This window comes from Chiloscyllium punctatum, chromosome 10, assembly GCF_047496795.1.
Source record: "Chiloscyllium punctatum isolate Juve2018m chromosome 10, sChiPun1.3, whole genome shotgun sequence".
Taxonomy (NCBI): Eukaryota; Metazoa; Chordata; class Chondrichthyes; order Orectolobiformes; family Hemiscylliidae; genus Chiloscyllium; species Chiloscyllium punctatum.
This window is the reverse complement of record NC_092748.1, coordinates 98461677-98478661: the sequence shown is the minus strand read 5'-3', so window position 1 is coordinate 98478661 and position 16985 is coordinate 98461677. Positions and strand designations below refer to the sequence as shown.

Genomic DNA, 16985 nt, shown 5'->3' with positions numbered 1-16985 from the left:
GAGTGGTGAACTCCCCCTGGACAATCACAAAGGCCAACCTCCCATCTATGGAATCCATCTGCCAGGTCCACTGTCAAGGAAAGGCTGCCAGCGTTCTCAAAGATCCATCCTACTCTGGCAATGTTTTTCTAAAATCTCTACCATCGGGGAGAAGATATGGAAGTCTGAACACATGCGTCAGCTGGTTTCAAAACAGTTTCTACCATATTGTTTTTAGAATACTGAATGGACTCACAAACTCTTAACATTCGCCTGTACCTGTGTTTTGTTTTTGTCACTGTTTACCTATTATTTACTATCAATGCTACTTAACTATGTGATCTGCCTGTATTGCTTGCAAGACAAAACTTTTCACTATGCCTTGGTACACGTGACAATAAACTCAATTCAATTCCATTTAATTCAATTCAACCTATAATTATCATGAGGTGGATAAAATGATGGAAGTGGACAACTTTGGGAAATATGGTTCCAAAGTCCCTTTTTTCTCTCCCGAGCATTTAATGCATGTCACAACCTGGAAACCTCATGTGCTGTGTTATCCAATGCTATTTTCTAATTTGCATTTGAATGAACTCTGCTTTGATCTTTTTTCCTTTGGGTATCAATTCCATACATTAACCATTTGCTCACTGAAATATTGTAATTTAAGATTGACTGATGTTGACATTTTCCTAATCTTCACCCCTTCAAGCACAGTCCACATAGACTGTTTCAACTACTCTGGAAAGTCAAAATAGCTTCATCAGTGAAATAGCTTTCTAGGCTCCAGAAATTTTAAAAGCAATTACTTCGTACAAGGTAAAAATGGCCATTCAAAGATATTCTCACAAACTGTATCACACTGTGATAACTTCCCACACATGGTCCGAACTCATGTCCGAACTCACTTTGGTGTATTATGAGGTCTGCTACACTCTTCCATGCTAAGTTACATCCATTCCGTTAATCTAACTCTACCTTTTGTATTAACTAGGGCCAGCGGATGAGCAACAGCAATCACTCTGGTGAACACTTACCTGAACGAACACGCCTGGTGCACTCTGATGAAAATGGTCACAATGAGAGGGCACGCAAGAACCGTAACCGCTTGTCTTCAGGTTCCCAGCACAGCCGAGGCCAATACCCACTCGTGGAGGAGGAATATTCTGATCCCTATCAGGACACATACAAATCAAGAAGGAGTCATGGATCACCTGGAGGCCACAGCCATGATTCTCAGCACAGGCTATGAAAACTGTTGCTATTCACTTACAAGATGCGACATAGAGGAATTTTTTTTTTAAGAAAAGTAAACCCCTGCCTTGCAACATGTAACTCGTAAACAGGGAAGTATCTAGGCAGTATTTACCAATTTATTATTGAAACAACTCCGTATGGTTTTCAGAAACTCTCTTTTTTTATTTTACATCTGGCTTGCTCATAAGGAAGGCACGCTGGTGAAGTGTTTTCACAAACACCTTCCTAGATTTGGAAATAAGAAAAATGTGCAGTAGTCTGATCTGTGTTACCGTGAGTTATGGTCACTGTGCCACTGATCACACCTGCAAATATATATTTTTAACACATAAAATGACCATATATTAACACAGTCACTTGCTCTGTTGCGATGCCAACTTAGATCTACAGTCAGTGAGACCTTGAGTCCAGGTAGGTTCCTAGCACTTAACCTGCTAAACACTTCCCAATGCAGTGACAAAGCTCCTTTAATGCATAATACTCTTCACCCAATTTCTTGTTAGCAATTAATGGTAATGCAGTACAACCATGCACTACTATTGTTTCAACAAATTTTGCTTCAGCGTATGATTCCAGAATTTACACAGTTCTCCATTTTATGTGCAGCACATTTACTTGCATGAGACAAGCAACAAGTAACTAATCACAGATTTACAGGCAAAATATTATTTAAACTTAACAAATTTAGCTTTTATGCATTTGCTATTTGTGTATGGTTTTTTGAAAGGTATTATTTATAAAGAATGAATTCAGGCTGTACATTATCTTGCCAATATTAATTCCTATATTTTTCATGTGTAGAGAATTCAATGTTATTAGTTAGCAGAAGCATTTGTCCACCAAATTCTAGTAAAGTCACAGTCTGTTACCAGGACACCTTGTATAGTGGTGTCCATTTATTTATCCCTTAATTTTTTAAGAGAATACAAGCTTAGACAATAACATGACAATAAACCATCAAAATAGTTTGAGTGACAGAATTCAATTTAACACTAGGTAAGGTCTTTTGGAAATACTTTGGAACAGTAATAGAGCAACTGACAGATTTTATTGCAGGATTCAAAATTGCCATTACTCTGGTTTATTAACCTCTAGGAATATTTTAGCTTTAAATTATTTCAGGTTGTGCAGAAGCTTTGATTTTTGTTATCCTGGCTAATTAATAGTAAGCTGTATATACAATGACCATTGTCACACTTTGCCAAGCAAACATTATATGATTTGTCATTTAATTTATTCTCTATTTGATTATTTTATGTGATTGTACTTGGTTGTGTTTTAGGGAGTCTGGAATCTCTTCTTTACATTTGAATGTATATGGTATCAAAACAAGGAGGAAGTTAGCTCCCTCCCAGTGCATGAGTTACACAAGCATGTCCAGCTAGAAGTGGGATAGAGGGCAGGGAGAGTATTGAGTGTACGGAGGGAAAAGGGAAGAAAACATCATGAATAAGTTTATTTGACAATATGCATTTGGTTTGTGGTACAGCTGAGGCAAATACACAGTTTCAGGATGTCCCAAAAAGTTTTGCAGTCAACTAAGTACATTTTTGTCTTCTGGGTCATTATTGTTGCAGCCTAGAAAATGCACCAGCTAAATTGCACGCTGCAAGCCCCAGCCAAGTAATGTGTGACAATTGTCTTAATGTCAGACTTGATGGAAAAATATCAGCCAGGGCACTGGGGAGAATTTCCCTGTTCTCTCTTTGAAATAATGCCTTGGGAACATGCACAGTGGTTTAGCCTATCACCCATGCAACACTGCAGTAGAATGTCATTGTAGATTTTGTGATCACAACTCTGGAACGGGACTTCATCTACAGTTTTCTTGAGTCAGAGGTGAGAGTGCTGATATCACATAATCAACCTCTTCAGAGATGTTATAACATGCCTCCAGAAGATGTGGGATTTGAACCCAGGCCTCTTGGCTCATAGGAAGGGACACTACTATTGTTTCATTAGGGCCCTAGAGGTGAGAGTTCTGTCAGCTGAATATAATTGTTGGCAGATGCTGAGGGAGGGGATAGGGTGGTGAGTGAGTGGGGCTATAAACCAACACATCAGTTGGTGCTTAGTTTTCTAGCACCCACTGATCTTGTTTATGGGACAAATGATGGTCAGTGCTTCTAAGAGAGCAGCACCTTTTCATATTCTTTCCATAATCTGGGTTGCAACATGAGTTTAGGCTTAATTAAAGACAAAAGATGCAATTCTATTACAATCTGTTTTTAAAAAGAAATCCAAACTTTGAGATAATGGCAGAAAAGAATGCCATGACAAGCATTTAAAACTTTTGCTGTGACAAATGGCTGAAAAAAATGAATAAGCTTTTTTTTAACCTTTTGTAGGCAAGTTGTCCTTTCAACCATAGAAAGGAACATTCCACTTAACTCACAACATGTTGCACTCTCCACGAAAATAGAGTCCTTATAGCTACAGCCAAATTAACAGTGATGCCCCAGGCATCTGATACGTGAAACTCCAAGTTAACTTAGATAATTACAGGATATTTTCCAGTACAGCACAAACCCGGAACTGCCTTAAGAACTGGTAATTGGTACACCATGGGAAACTAAAAGGTTTAATTCACTTTTGAAACTTGTTCACTGACAGCCTCTCACTATTCCCTGCCTTCCTCACTTCAACCGCTCCCCCTTGCTGCATTCCCCACCGCTCTCTGCATTACCTTTGATTCCCTTGCTGCTTCCTTCACATTTGACTAATCTGTTCTGCATTCTGCATGGTCCCTTGCAGCTGGTTTGCTTCCAGAACAGAGTACTGCAGATGAAAAAAGGGGAGTAGAGAGGTTGATGAGGGAGGTAAGGAGAATGGCAGAGGGAATGGAAAGAGTAGCATAATGAATCTAGAAGATCTGGGAGGGGAATGGGGAGAGTGAGTGGAACAGGGTAGTTGGCAGGGGTCAGTGAGAAAGGAATGGCAGAGGAAGGGGAAGAGAATGGGCTGAGTGATAAGGGAAACAGGGAGAGGGACAAAAGGAGGTAAGCGAAATGGAGACAGCAGCATCTCCGGTTTCAGGATGAAGTAATTGGTTGAAGGAAGTGCATGCACCACTGGTTGGAGTAGGAACTGACATCTTGATTCCCATTTCCTATTTGTTAGTTTCAAAAGCTAGTGTATAGTTAACAGGCAAGTTTGACACCACTTCTAAAATAACAGATCTGTTGATTAAAACAAAATTTAAATTCACTGTACACAATGGGATTGGTAAGCAATTTCCATCGATAACTTACATCAATACATTTCAATCTAATGAACTCTCAGGAAGGTTCATATCTTTTGCTAACATAAGGCCCTGAGCCAAATCCATTTTTTTGGATTTACTCACAGGATGTGGGCATATCTGGCTGGGCGAATATTTATTGCCCCATCCGTAATTGCCCAGACGGCAGTTCAGAGTCAATCACATTGCTGTGGATCTGGAGTCACATGTGGGTCAGACCAGGTAAGGATGGCAGTTTCCTTCCCGAATGGATATAAATGAACCAGATGGATTTTTCCAACAATCGACAATGGTTTCATGGTCATTATTAGAACCTTAATTCCAGATTCTTTATTGAATTCAAATTCCACCATCTGCCATGGCAGGATTTGAACCCATGTCCCCAGAACATTAGCTGGTTTCTGGATTAATAGTATCATGATAATACCACTAAGCCGTCACCTTCTCGAGCCTCCTCTAAAAGTAATAATTTTTTTTGGATTCTTTATTAAACAGAAGTGCAATTACTTCACCCGCAAATGTAACTTTCCCATAATGTCTTATATCCCAGTAGACCTCGATGGCAATGAAATGGTAGTAATACCACTGCACTCGTAACGCAGAGCCCCAGGCTAATGTTCTAGGAACGTGTTCAAATCCCATCATATTAGATGGTGACATTTGAATTCAGTAAAAGGAAAAGAAAGTCTGGAATATCAATTCAGGAGAGAAAGGTAGCAGTAATATTTAACTAATGTCGATTGTCATGCAAAAAACCCGGGAGAAAGTGAGGACTGCAAATGCTGGAGATCAGAGTTGAAAAGTGTGGTGCTGGAAAAGCACAGCCGGTCAGGCAACTGATGAAGAGCTTATGCTCAAACGTCAATTCTCCTGCTCCTTGGTTACTGCCTGACCAGCTGTGCTTTTCCAGCATCACATTTTTCAACAACGGTGCAAAAAAACCCATCAAGTTCACTAATTTATTTTAGAGAAGGAACTCAACTAGATATATCTGGTGTGGCCTGCATGCAACTTCAGTCCCAAAGCAATGTGGGGAATGAGGGAATGGGCAATAAATGCCTACCAATGATGCCCACATTCCATGAATAAGTCAAAAAACAAACCCATTGTTTGATGCATTAGATTGAATTGGCTTTACACCAGCTCCACCTGCTGGTAAGGCATTCCCTGGAGAAATATCAAACACACAAAAGCAAGTGACTTGGATTTTAATTTCCATCAATCTGCTTTTTTTTAATTTAACCTATTTTTCTAAGCAGCTATTCAGAATTGTTATTATACACCTCTGGAGCAAGTGGGACTTGAACTCCCTTTCCAGTGGTAGGGATGCTACCAATGCACCACAAGCAGGGCCCTCTGCTTTTACATGTTGTAACATTTTCTTTTACAGCAAAAGTAACAAGTTGGTCTTGTTGAAATTAATGTTTTATCTATTCTGAGAACCGTTTGCCTTTTCAATTTTGCCCTTCCAATTATTACGTAATTAGTGTCCAATTCAGTAGACATTTGTGTATGCCTCCAGCTTTTCCGTGGATTTGCAACTGCTTCTGCTGATGTGTTTTCAAAATACTTGATAAATATCAGCCAAATGCAGCATGTCTCCCTAATATTATACAGTCATCATCTTCTAGGCAGTGTTTGATTCTAATAGGAATTCTATGGAGACCTGGGGTGCAGTGCACAGTTCTTTGAAAGTGGACTTGCAGGTGGTGAAAAAGGCATTTGGCAAGCTTGCCTTCATTGGTCTGAACATTGAGTATAGGAGTTAGGACAACATTTTGTAGCTGTGCAGGACATTAGTGAGGCCTCTTTTAAAATACTACAAACAATTCTGGTCACCCTCCTATAAGGATGTTGTTAAACTTGAGAAGGTGCAGAAAAGATTCACAAAGATGTTGCTGGGACTAGACAGTTTGAGTTATAGGGAGAGGCTGAATAGGCTGATGCTTTTTTTCCCAGGAGTGTTGGAGGCCAAGGGGTGACCATATAAAGGTTTATAAAATCATAAGGGGCGTGGATAGGGTGAATAGCCAAGGTCTTTTCCCCAGGATAGTGGAGTCCAAAATGGGAGGGCATAGGTTTAAAGTAAGAGGGGAAAGATTTAAAATGGATCTGAGGGGTAGAGGATGGTGCGTGTGTGGAATGAGCTGCCAGAGGAAGTGGTGGAGGCTGGCACAATTACTGCATTTGAAAGGCATCTGGATAGACACATGAATAGGGAGGGTTATGAGCAAAATGCTGGCAAATGGGACTTGGTCAGATTGGGATGTCTGGTCTTTGTAGCTGTGTTGGACCAAAGGATCAATTTTCATGCTATTGGGCCGAAGGGCTTGTTTCCACACTAGGGATTCTTAAAAAAAACTCTTTCCAAATTCTTCCATGAGCAACTTCTCTCTAAGGCTCCCTAAATCTATCTATAACTATGTCCTCCAAACCAGCCACCATTTATTTCTCTCTAGAAAATTCCACAATTTTATTTTTGTCTCTTCCTCAATCTATAAGCTTCTGCAACTGAAATGCATCAAGCACAGCAGTCCTCAATGTGCTATAATCTGCAGACTATTCCTCATAAAAAGTTGCAGAAGTCCCCAGTGTTTTTTCTACCAAAACATTTTGTGATAGGCTTGTCCAGTTTTCTTGTGGCCACTGTAAAAAGGTATTTCAGTTTCTTCCTCAATAAAGTAAAGGTCCTTGCCAAATCAAAACCAGAAGTTAAGTGTCACACCTTTCCAAACCTATCTATTACTCCCCATAAAAGTTATGTTAACATTTTTGTATCCAGTTTATAGTTCCTTTCTTCTCTTTCTCTGGGAAATTACTTCTTTCCCTTTCTCTTGCTCTTTGAAATTCAAATTTAAGTTCTTGCCTTTCCCTTTGATTTTCACTTTATTTCTCTTTTGGGTTCCACACTTGCCTTTCCCATTTTTTTATGTCTTCTCTCTTTTGAGTTCAAAGGTTGTTTTATTTGTAACTGAATTCCAGTGAATGCTCTGCATTTTTTTTCTCTGTGTCTTCAGGCACCATGACCTGACAGGGAATTGGCAAACATGGACATCTTTGGTCCATGACTATGCACAGCAAGGTAGTGCCATGTTTTGCCATTGCTTTCGGCAGATAGGGACATGTGTTTGAATTCCATCAGGACAGATGGTGAAATCTGAATTCAATTTTTTAAAAGCAGCCTGGACCCAAAAGCTAGCCTAATGGCAACTGTGCAACCACTGTCAATTGCCTTAAAATCCCATCTGGTTCACTAATGAGCTTTGAAGGAAAGAAATATGCCATTCTTACCTGGTCTGGCCTACGTGTAGCTTCAGACCCACAGCAATGTGGTTGACTGTTAATTGCTCTGTAAAATGCCTCAAGCAGTCCATTTTAATTAAGGTACAATTAGGGACCAGCAATAAATGCTGGCCCACCCAAAGATGTCCACATTCCATGCATGATTTTTAAAAAAAATCCTTGGGTGACAACAAGGAGCTATTTGATTACTTTCTCTAATGTTCAAAAGGTTCTGTTTTTCATGTATTAATTTCATGTTGAATTGTTGGTGAACGATCTCAATGCATCCATTTCCTTGTTTAACTAAAAAACAACTTTCTGAATGGATGTATCCCCAGGTTGGGGCTACACATTTCATTTCAGATTTTGCATTTGCCAAACAACTGAGAGGGCAAGAATTTCAAACCTGGAGTACAGATTAATCAAATGCTCAGCTCTACTGCTTAAATAAATTTGACAGTGTACCTTACACATGAACAGAGTAATTTCTTAGAATGAAGTCCACTTGTATATTATGTTCTTAGTTTAGGGTCTATTGAACTCAGATTAGGCCACTTTAAAAGAGTCCACAATATCATGCTGAAAGGTACACATGGAAAAATCAATGAACAGCAGCAATTTTATTAACTAGCACATTGAAATTCTATCAGTGCTTTAGCAAACAAGAATAGCTAAGTGCATAGATCCAGAATTTGAACCATTCAGCAAATATTTTTTAATCAACTGGCTGTAGTGACATTGAAGGAAAATAGGCTTTTTATATCATCCAGGCCACTTTAATGTGCAGTTGCTTGCTCATGATGTCGATAGATCATTTTCACCTCCTCAGCTTATTGCCAAGCCTGTAGGCCTGTATTTCCTGCTGTGTTACTCATTTCTGCATCTTGTTTCCCACTGCTTCATTTGAGCCATCATTTCTCAGACTAAATGGAAATCTATCAAATAAACTAATAACTCTTAAATATGAAGAGGTTGATCCATCTTACATTTAGCTTGTGCTTTCCTTAGCTGCATTCACACAATAAAATCAAAATCGATGATTGTTAGTACTTTCAATGTGCCTCATATTTCCTTTTCCATTGGGACCATTCAAGGGATGGCATGGTGGCTCAGTGGAAGCACTGCTGCCTCACAATGCCAAGAAACTGGGTTTGATTCCACCCAAAGGCAACTGTTTGTGTGGAGTTTGCACATTCTCTCAGTGTCTGTGTGGGTTTCCTCTGGGTGCTGTGGTTTTGTTCAACACTCCAAGATGTGCAGGTTAGGTGGGTTGGTCATATTAAATTGTCCATAATGTCCAGGGATGTGTAGGTTGGGTGAATTAGCCATGGGGAATGCAGGGATATCGGGATAGGGTAGGGGTGGATGCTCTTCAGACAGTCAGTGTGAATTCGATGGGTTGAATGGCCTGCTTTCATACTGTATGGATTCTATAATTCTATTCTATGAAGCTTCTTCAGTATTTTTCATTATTCAAAATCTGAATGCCATTATATTTTTTAAATGCAATGATCAAAATTAGATACAATATTCCTTGTGGTCTTAGTCATATTTTTAATACATTATTGACAATTTAGATTTATGCTGAATTGGGCTGCTAACATGGGCATTAATCTATCGGTTTTGGCAGTAAAATACAGTGTGATAGCATTTTCAATACTTTGTCAATTCTCACATTTCAATCTTCTTCATTTGCCATTTTAAAAATGTGCTCTTCATAGAATCATAGTGATCCACAGCACAGAAAAAGGCCCTTTGGCCAAGTCAAAAACAAACTCCTAACTATTCTGATTCCATTCTCCAGAGTTGGCCCATAGTTTTGTATGCCTTGGCATCGCAAGTCTAAATACTACATCAACATCTATATACTCCTGCCTGTACCATCCCTACAGGCAGTCATTTCCAGATTCCCATCACCCTCTGAGTGTTAACATGTTTCCTCACAGCTCTTCTAAACCTTCTGCCCCTTGCCTTAAATCTATGTCCAGTCATTGATCCCTATATCAAGGGGAGAAGTTTATTCCTGCCTGCCCCGTCTATGCCCCTCACAATTTTATACATCTCAATTATGCTGCCTCTCGAGCTTGCACTGCTCGAAGGAAAAAACCCCAATCTGTCCAATCCCTGTTCATAATTGAAATTCTCCAACCCAGGCAGCATCCTGTTAAATCTCTGCTGCACCCTCTCCAGTGCTATTACATCCCTTCTAAAATGTGGATTCCAGAAGTGCACACAATATGTAGCTGTGGCCTAACCAATGTTTTATACAATTCCAGCATAACCTTCCCGCTCTTAAACTCTATGCCTCAACTAAAAGAAGGCAAGTATACCATGTGCCTCCTTAACCACTTGACCTAATAACCTAAGGGACTAAAGGACATGCACACCAAGGTCCTTCTGGTCATGCAACAAGATATAAAAATTCCAGTATGAAATTAGATATTGATCAAATAAGTTAAGTCAAGTACTGGACGGTATAGGAAAGAACTTGTGGAGTAACATGTCAGTCTCATTGACCCAGCAGAAAATCTGTTCTTATCGGGAGTTCAGGTCATAGATGAGGCTACAACATAGTACCCTCAGAACTTTGAATCACACCTGGTGGCATAGCTCACAACCAAGAGGATAGGATTTTGAATTCTTATTTGAATTAGGATTCTTATTTCTAATAAATTATGGCACCTAGTAACACTAACGGTGGCAGTTTGCAATTGCAAACTACCTTCAATACAGAGAAGCACCACAAGCTGCTCCAGAAACATAAGGAAATCCAGGTGAAAGGCCAAAAACGGTATCGGGAAAAGTGGCTAACAGGATTATCAAAGAGATGGGCTTTCAGGAAGGCCTTGAAATAGAAGTAGGCTGTGAATTTAGAGAAGTGTACAAAGAATGGGCAGCTAAGAATATACCCAGGCAAAAGCAAAGTTGTCTGCCTTTGGCAGAACAATAATTTGATATTTCCAGAGGAATTAAAATGCAAAAATTAGTCAATAATTTGTTTGTTCATAACTTGATTATTGCTAAAAACAAGGCTCATTTTGTTGAAACTTTCCATCTTGCATTCATCAGCACAATTCACAAGAACTGCCAATGTAAAGGGAAGACAGCGTTAATATTGTTTGAGAGGAGAGTGCTGACTAGTTGGCAGATGGACTCTGATTGGTAGAGTTGTTGCTATGGAGATGCATCAGTTATACGAAGACTAGCAGTTAATTGCAAGCATTGTTTAGATTTTTAACCAGGCAGGGTGACTCTAGTTGATCGAAGCATTGCCCTGAGAAATTAACCAGAGAATGGTTCTGACCTATTTTTTTGAGTTGAAACAAACACAATATATGTACATTTTCACACTTTGTTTACTGGAAGTGAGATATATTAATGCACAGACCCCTCTTCTTTGTAGACTGAAAGAACATATACACATCCTGCACCGGCCTCAATACACCTCACTCCAAACTGGCTATATGGTAATTTAAAAATTATAACAACTACCATTTACAAATACAAACCATTAGGAGGTTATTTATAAGGGAACTGTGAACCAAAATATAACATGTAAGGAGTATTAGCAACATAGGGAGAGGAGTAGGCCATTCAACATGTCAGGTCTGCTCCACAATTCAATATGGTCATGAATAATAATCCACTTCATTGCCTTTTCCCCACACTATCCCCCTACCCCTCATTGTCATTGGTAGTTAGAAATCTTTCAATCTCTACACATAGTTAGTGACTGAACTTCCACAGCCCTCCAGGGTAAAGAATTCCAAAGGTTCGTAACCCTCTGAATAAAACAAATTCTCTTCATCTTGGTCCTAAGTGACTTCCCCCTTAGTTCGAAATTGTGCCCTTTTCGTTCTAGGCTTCCTAATCAGGAGAAACATCTGTACTCATCCAGTTGACCTTTTCTTGCAGTCTTCAAACGCAACTGAATACCGGCCCAGTTTTCCCAATTTCTCTCCATTACACAGTACTACCATCTAGGGAACAAATCTGTTGGACCTTCGTTACACACCTGTTATGGCAACAAAATTGGACCAAAATTGCACACAGTACTCCAGGTGTGGTCTAACCAATGTTCTATACAATTGAAGCAAACTTCTTTACACCTGCACTCCTATCTTATTACAATAAAGGACTATTAAACATTTATTTAATGTTCCTAATGGTTTGCTGCTCCTGCATGTTAGCCCTTCAGTTTTTCATTGACAAGTACATCTACACTTCATAATCCTTTATCATTTAAGAAGTGCTCTGAACATCTGTTGCTCCCATCAAAGTCAATAACCACGCATTTTTCTACATTACAATCGACTTGCTAAGTTCTTGCCCACTCAGTAAGTCTGTCCAAATCCACCTGAAACCAATTTGTATATTTTTTGGAAATATTACATTTTCTCCCCAAATCCAGGTTATTGATATATATTGTGAATAGCTACATTCTGACTACTGATCCTTACTGAGCCCACTGGTTACAGCCCAATAAGGGAGAATGACCATTTATTCCTATTGTCTGTCTTCTGTCTGTTAGCCAATCCTTAAACCATGCCAGTACATTGTCTTCAAAATGTGTGCTTTAATTTTGCCAACCAATTTCCTGTGGTGACCTTATCAATAGCTTTGTGGAAATCAATTGAATTAGTAATATCCTTTTAGAAACTGCAACAGGTTCATCAAACATAATTTTTCATTCACAAATCCATGCTGACTATGCCTAATCAGATCCTTACTTTTCAAGTGTCCACTTATTATGATGTTTCTAATTGACACTATTGCTTTCTCCACACTGATGTGAGGTCTGTGGTTCCCCATTTAGGCCTTCCCTACTTTTTAAACAGCAGGGTGGTATTTTTGATTTTTCAAACTGCAGGAATCATTCCAGAATCTGTAGCGCTTTGGAAGATGCATTCACTGACTACAAGTCATATGACAAATGCTTGGTTAAATGGGTGGCCTTTAAGGAGTGTCTTAATGGAGGAAAGCAAGGTAGAGAGGCAGAGATTTTCAGGGAAGGAATTAAACCCAGGTAGTTGAAGGCATAGTTATCGACTGTGCAGTGATTAAAATTGAGGCTAGAATCCAAGGGACTGTAGTCGCTCAATCTACATACCTCCAACCGAGGAATTAGTTTACCTGTGCCTACCCTATCTCCTTAGTTCTTTGAACATCTTAATTATATTACTTCTCAATAGGCTAAACGTAAAGGAATACAAATTACATTTATACTGCTCATGCGAAAGACGTATGTTGTGAAGGGCCACAGCATTTGGAGAAACCTGTACTTCTGGGATTTCTGACTGTAACTTTGCCTCTGATGTCTATATAACCTGTCCCTGTTAAATCTAAACTAATATTTGTGTTCACCCATCCCTCAATGGAGAGGAAAATTTAAAATTATGGATCATGATCTAGAGTGAAACGAGTTTGTGCAACCTAATCTTAATTAGCAAGGAAAATGCCAGTTTTGAACCTTTGTTAAAAAAGGTTACTTTTCTCTCTGCCTACTAATTTTAGTGAAAGTGTATGCACTAAAGATAGCAAACAGAGGAAAATATGCCTCTGTAAGTCTTCCTTTATTCATGCCAGTTGATTGGAGCGTATCTGCCCTTGAAAATATACTTTGCACCTTAGTAGAGTGTTTTCTTTGATGTGAACATACTTGACATGTTGTATTTTTTGCAAGTGACTATTTTAATAATGGCTTGTTAATTGCGACACTTCTATAAAAAAAACTGCTGCATGATCTAGCATGTCATAGCATATGAAGAAACACACCACAATATTCCTTGTATATTTGTAAACTGTTTATGTTACTGAACAGTACTATCAGTCTTAGATTGGTGACTAGCTGGATTTCTGTATTAGGTGGGTTACAGCAACATCAACCTTTAATTTTATTTTTAACATTGAACAAGTTAAATGGTAATCACTAAAAGTTGTGACTGCATGATATCCATGTACATGCTTATCAATCAAATTAAAACAACCTGCCATGATTCTAATGACAAGGAAAATCTAATATTTAGTCCTTATGTACACTGAGGTTGAAACTGGTCCAAATTGCAGCTGTTTTCTGGTAGGATAGCATGTGGCAAAGAATACTAATTTCATGGGGCTATGTCCTGCAGCCAAAAAAATGCCTGAAATGTGTCCCACCCTGTTTGGAGTGATTTCATAGGCATCTCTGATGACCACGGAAAACATATGCTTGCCCCTTTACATATTTTAATAAGGGGCTTATTGCTTGGTTGAGGATGACTCTGCCAAATTGAGCTGACTGGACTTTCCTGGCACAGTTGCAAGACAGATGCCAGCAGCTCATACAATTTGTTGAAATGGGGCTCAAAGATCTGTTTCAGGGACCTGGAAAAATGCCATAACTGATATTTACCCAATTTCCTTTCTACAAGATATCTGGTGCTAGGTTTAGCCAACTTTTGCTGGTGCATCATCAGCTGATTGCTATTGTAGTTAAGAGCTACTAAAATTTGTGAATGATGAACCTTCTCCCGTTAATCATAAATTCTTGCTGAGTATTCACACGGAGTCTTGGTTCCTTTTCATCTTACAGAGCTGTGATTTCGGGGACATGTTGTAGTATAAGTAAAATGATGCGGGTATCTCCATAGGCATAGAACACCATTTTGAGGTAGTTTGGACTTTCTGCCTCTGAGGGCAAAGTACACCAATGTCACTTTTCTATTATATTCAAATTTTATTCCGGGTATGGATTGGCTTTTAGCCTCAGCTGACACATACAGACCAAGCTATCAGTCTGCCCACAAGCATTAGAAATATGAGTTTTGACGGTGGTGGCCAGGAGAACCATTCTAATGGGGAAAGATCCATAGCACAAAAGAGCAATGAAATGGCACCACCTCATAACAGTGTGAGACAACAGGGATATTAAATTAGGTAGTTCCATACCCGATACAGAATGAACAGTTTGTCATAAAGGTTGTTTGGTATTTGTAAGTCTTGTGCTATCAATCATTACAGTATTTCTACTTTGAAATGTATACCACTTCATATCTATTAGTTTGGGTACTGGAAGCTGTGTGCCGAACCTGAAACAGTATGATTTACCCATTAACAACTCTTATTAGGCTTTCAGTGCTCCTTAAGTTGGCTGTTTTTATATTTGAAATATTCTGATTTTAACCAAAAGCTTTCTGATTTTAATCAAAAGTTCCCACCGAAAGTGAATGAATTTGGATCAAATGCCCATTTTACCTTCATTTCTCCTTTGGCTCCACTGATCCAAAATTAAACTGGATGTAATCGGGCATTCATGCCAAGCTCAGCTATTTCCCACCAGGCACATCTGATTAAATTCAGAGTAGAACTTGTTTCAAAAAGAAGAGGTGAGATTATCTCTACCTCTTAACCTGAGGTGATACTCCTTAAAGTGGATTGTAATCATGTCATACACTCCTCCAATCAAAGTTATATGCCTAGAAATTTATAAACAACAAATTACATTTTGAATTGGTTGATTTTTCACTTAATGCAATCCAATCCATTCTATGATAGTTATTACAGTAATCCTCTATTTATTTGGTGTGCTACAAAACAAATCCTGTGTAACAATCATGGGTTTGTTGATTCAGAATTCTTGCTGATAAGTAGATCAATGGGAAAGGTATACTGCCATTTTAATTGTGTTAAATACAAATTCTACCTTTGAAAAAGCAAAATGTATTAACAAAGTTATCATATTTTGATCTTAGAAAATGAAATAAATACTGTACAATTAGTAAAGTTTAAAGGTGTCAGTAGCTCGTCTTCCATTTCTAGTTTTCAAGGTACAAATCTTTCTGCAAAAAACTGCAACTCCCTATTTGTAGCTGTCTTACAAATTGTGTTGAAAGTTTGGAATAACTGAAGCCTGTCAGAAGAAAATATAACATAATATTTTAAATAAAAATCTCACCTTTTAGAATTTGGGATTACAAACTTTAAAAAGTGCTATATAATAGATATTTTTTGTATTAGAAATAAATCTTTACAATTCAAATATACAGTAGCACTTTACTTACCTTTAGTACTTTCATTAGCTAATTAAAAAAAAAGATCTAATGCTGTACTATATTTAGAATACCTCAGTGTGATAAGGGTCAAAGTAAGTCATATGAAAATTATTATTGTAAAATGACAAAAATGAATACACATTGTTACTTTTTAAATTTAATTTTCATTTCAAATAGGAGTTTTGAATGATGTTTTCAGACACAATACATGGAATTGAATTTGCTAAGACTTGGATTGGAAGATGGGCTACACGCAGTTCCTACGTATTGCTGTTACAGATGTTTTGTCAAATGCCTTGCCTGTCAAATTTTTTTTGAAAGTGTTATCAAGTAAGGCTGTTCCTGCCAACCTATTATATGGAGGACATTACTCAACAATGAGAGGACAAGTTTAGCAACATTCCTTCCTTCAACATCTTATTCACCAGGGTTACTGGACACCCTGAGGACTTAATAGCATGTTAAAACAAAAGTATAAGACCTTTTTTGCACATTTCTAATACGAGTTTACAAAAAAAGTGGGAAAAAAAGCTTGTATATAAATAGTCGCTGCTTTAATTGGTATGGAAATTATTAATAATAAATATATTTAACATACTATACAACAGAGTTACCCTGTGCAGGGTTCTATGAAAGGTTTCCTTCTGTGTAAGGTCTATAGCATTGTTCCTTACAGCACACAGTTTATAGTATTTTCAGTATTCTGAAGAGCATGTTGGGTGACTTCCATTTCCTATGCAAATGTGCACTGTGTTGCATGTTATGCTGACTATTCCCTCAGCTTTTCAGTGGCATTTTGTTTTTGAAATTTCAGAGATTGATTGCTTCGCTATTTTTTGTGTACAGAGAATTGGGAAATGAAATGTAAATGGCGTGCATGGAATTATAACTTTCTGAAAAATATGGTTTCTGGAAATTAGATGTTAAAATCAGCTGCATTTTCAATATAGATTAGAATTTTTCTAAAGTAATAAAAAATGTTTCTTCAACCTGGTGGTTTTGTATTGAATTTCCTTTATGTTCCTTATAATTTAAGAGAATACAGTCAGAGCTGGAATATTAATTCTTGGGGGTGTGGACCACCTCCCAGTCCCTCGATTGTTCCACGCTGCATTAACAGAGAATCATAACGCAATTTAAATTGCAGGATGTTGTGATCCCAGTTGGACAGATCAAATCCCGGAATGAAATTT

The 16985-nt window shown here is 38.2% G+C and overlaps 1 protein-coding gene across 4 annotated transcripts in view; it reads left to right on the top strand.

Annotated features, from left to right (window-relative positions):
- The window catches only part of cacnb4a (calcium channel, voltage-dependent, beta 4a subunit), a 354954-nt gene extending 338230 nt beyond the window's left edge, over positions 1-16724 (top strand). For 3 of the 4 annotated variants that reach the window (XM_072579848.1, XM_072579847.1, XM_072579849.1), the window contains one exon: positions 977-16724. In XM_072579848.1, coding sequence (XP_072435949.1) covers positions 977-1234 — 258 coding nt within the window. In that variant the 3' untranslated portion in view covers positions 1235-16724. The remainder of the gene's footprint in view (positions 1-976) is intronic. The other variant, XM_072579851.1, reaches the window with a different exon arrangement.
- Positions 16725-16985: the final 261 nt, after the last annotated feature.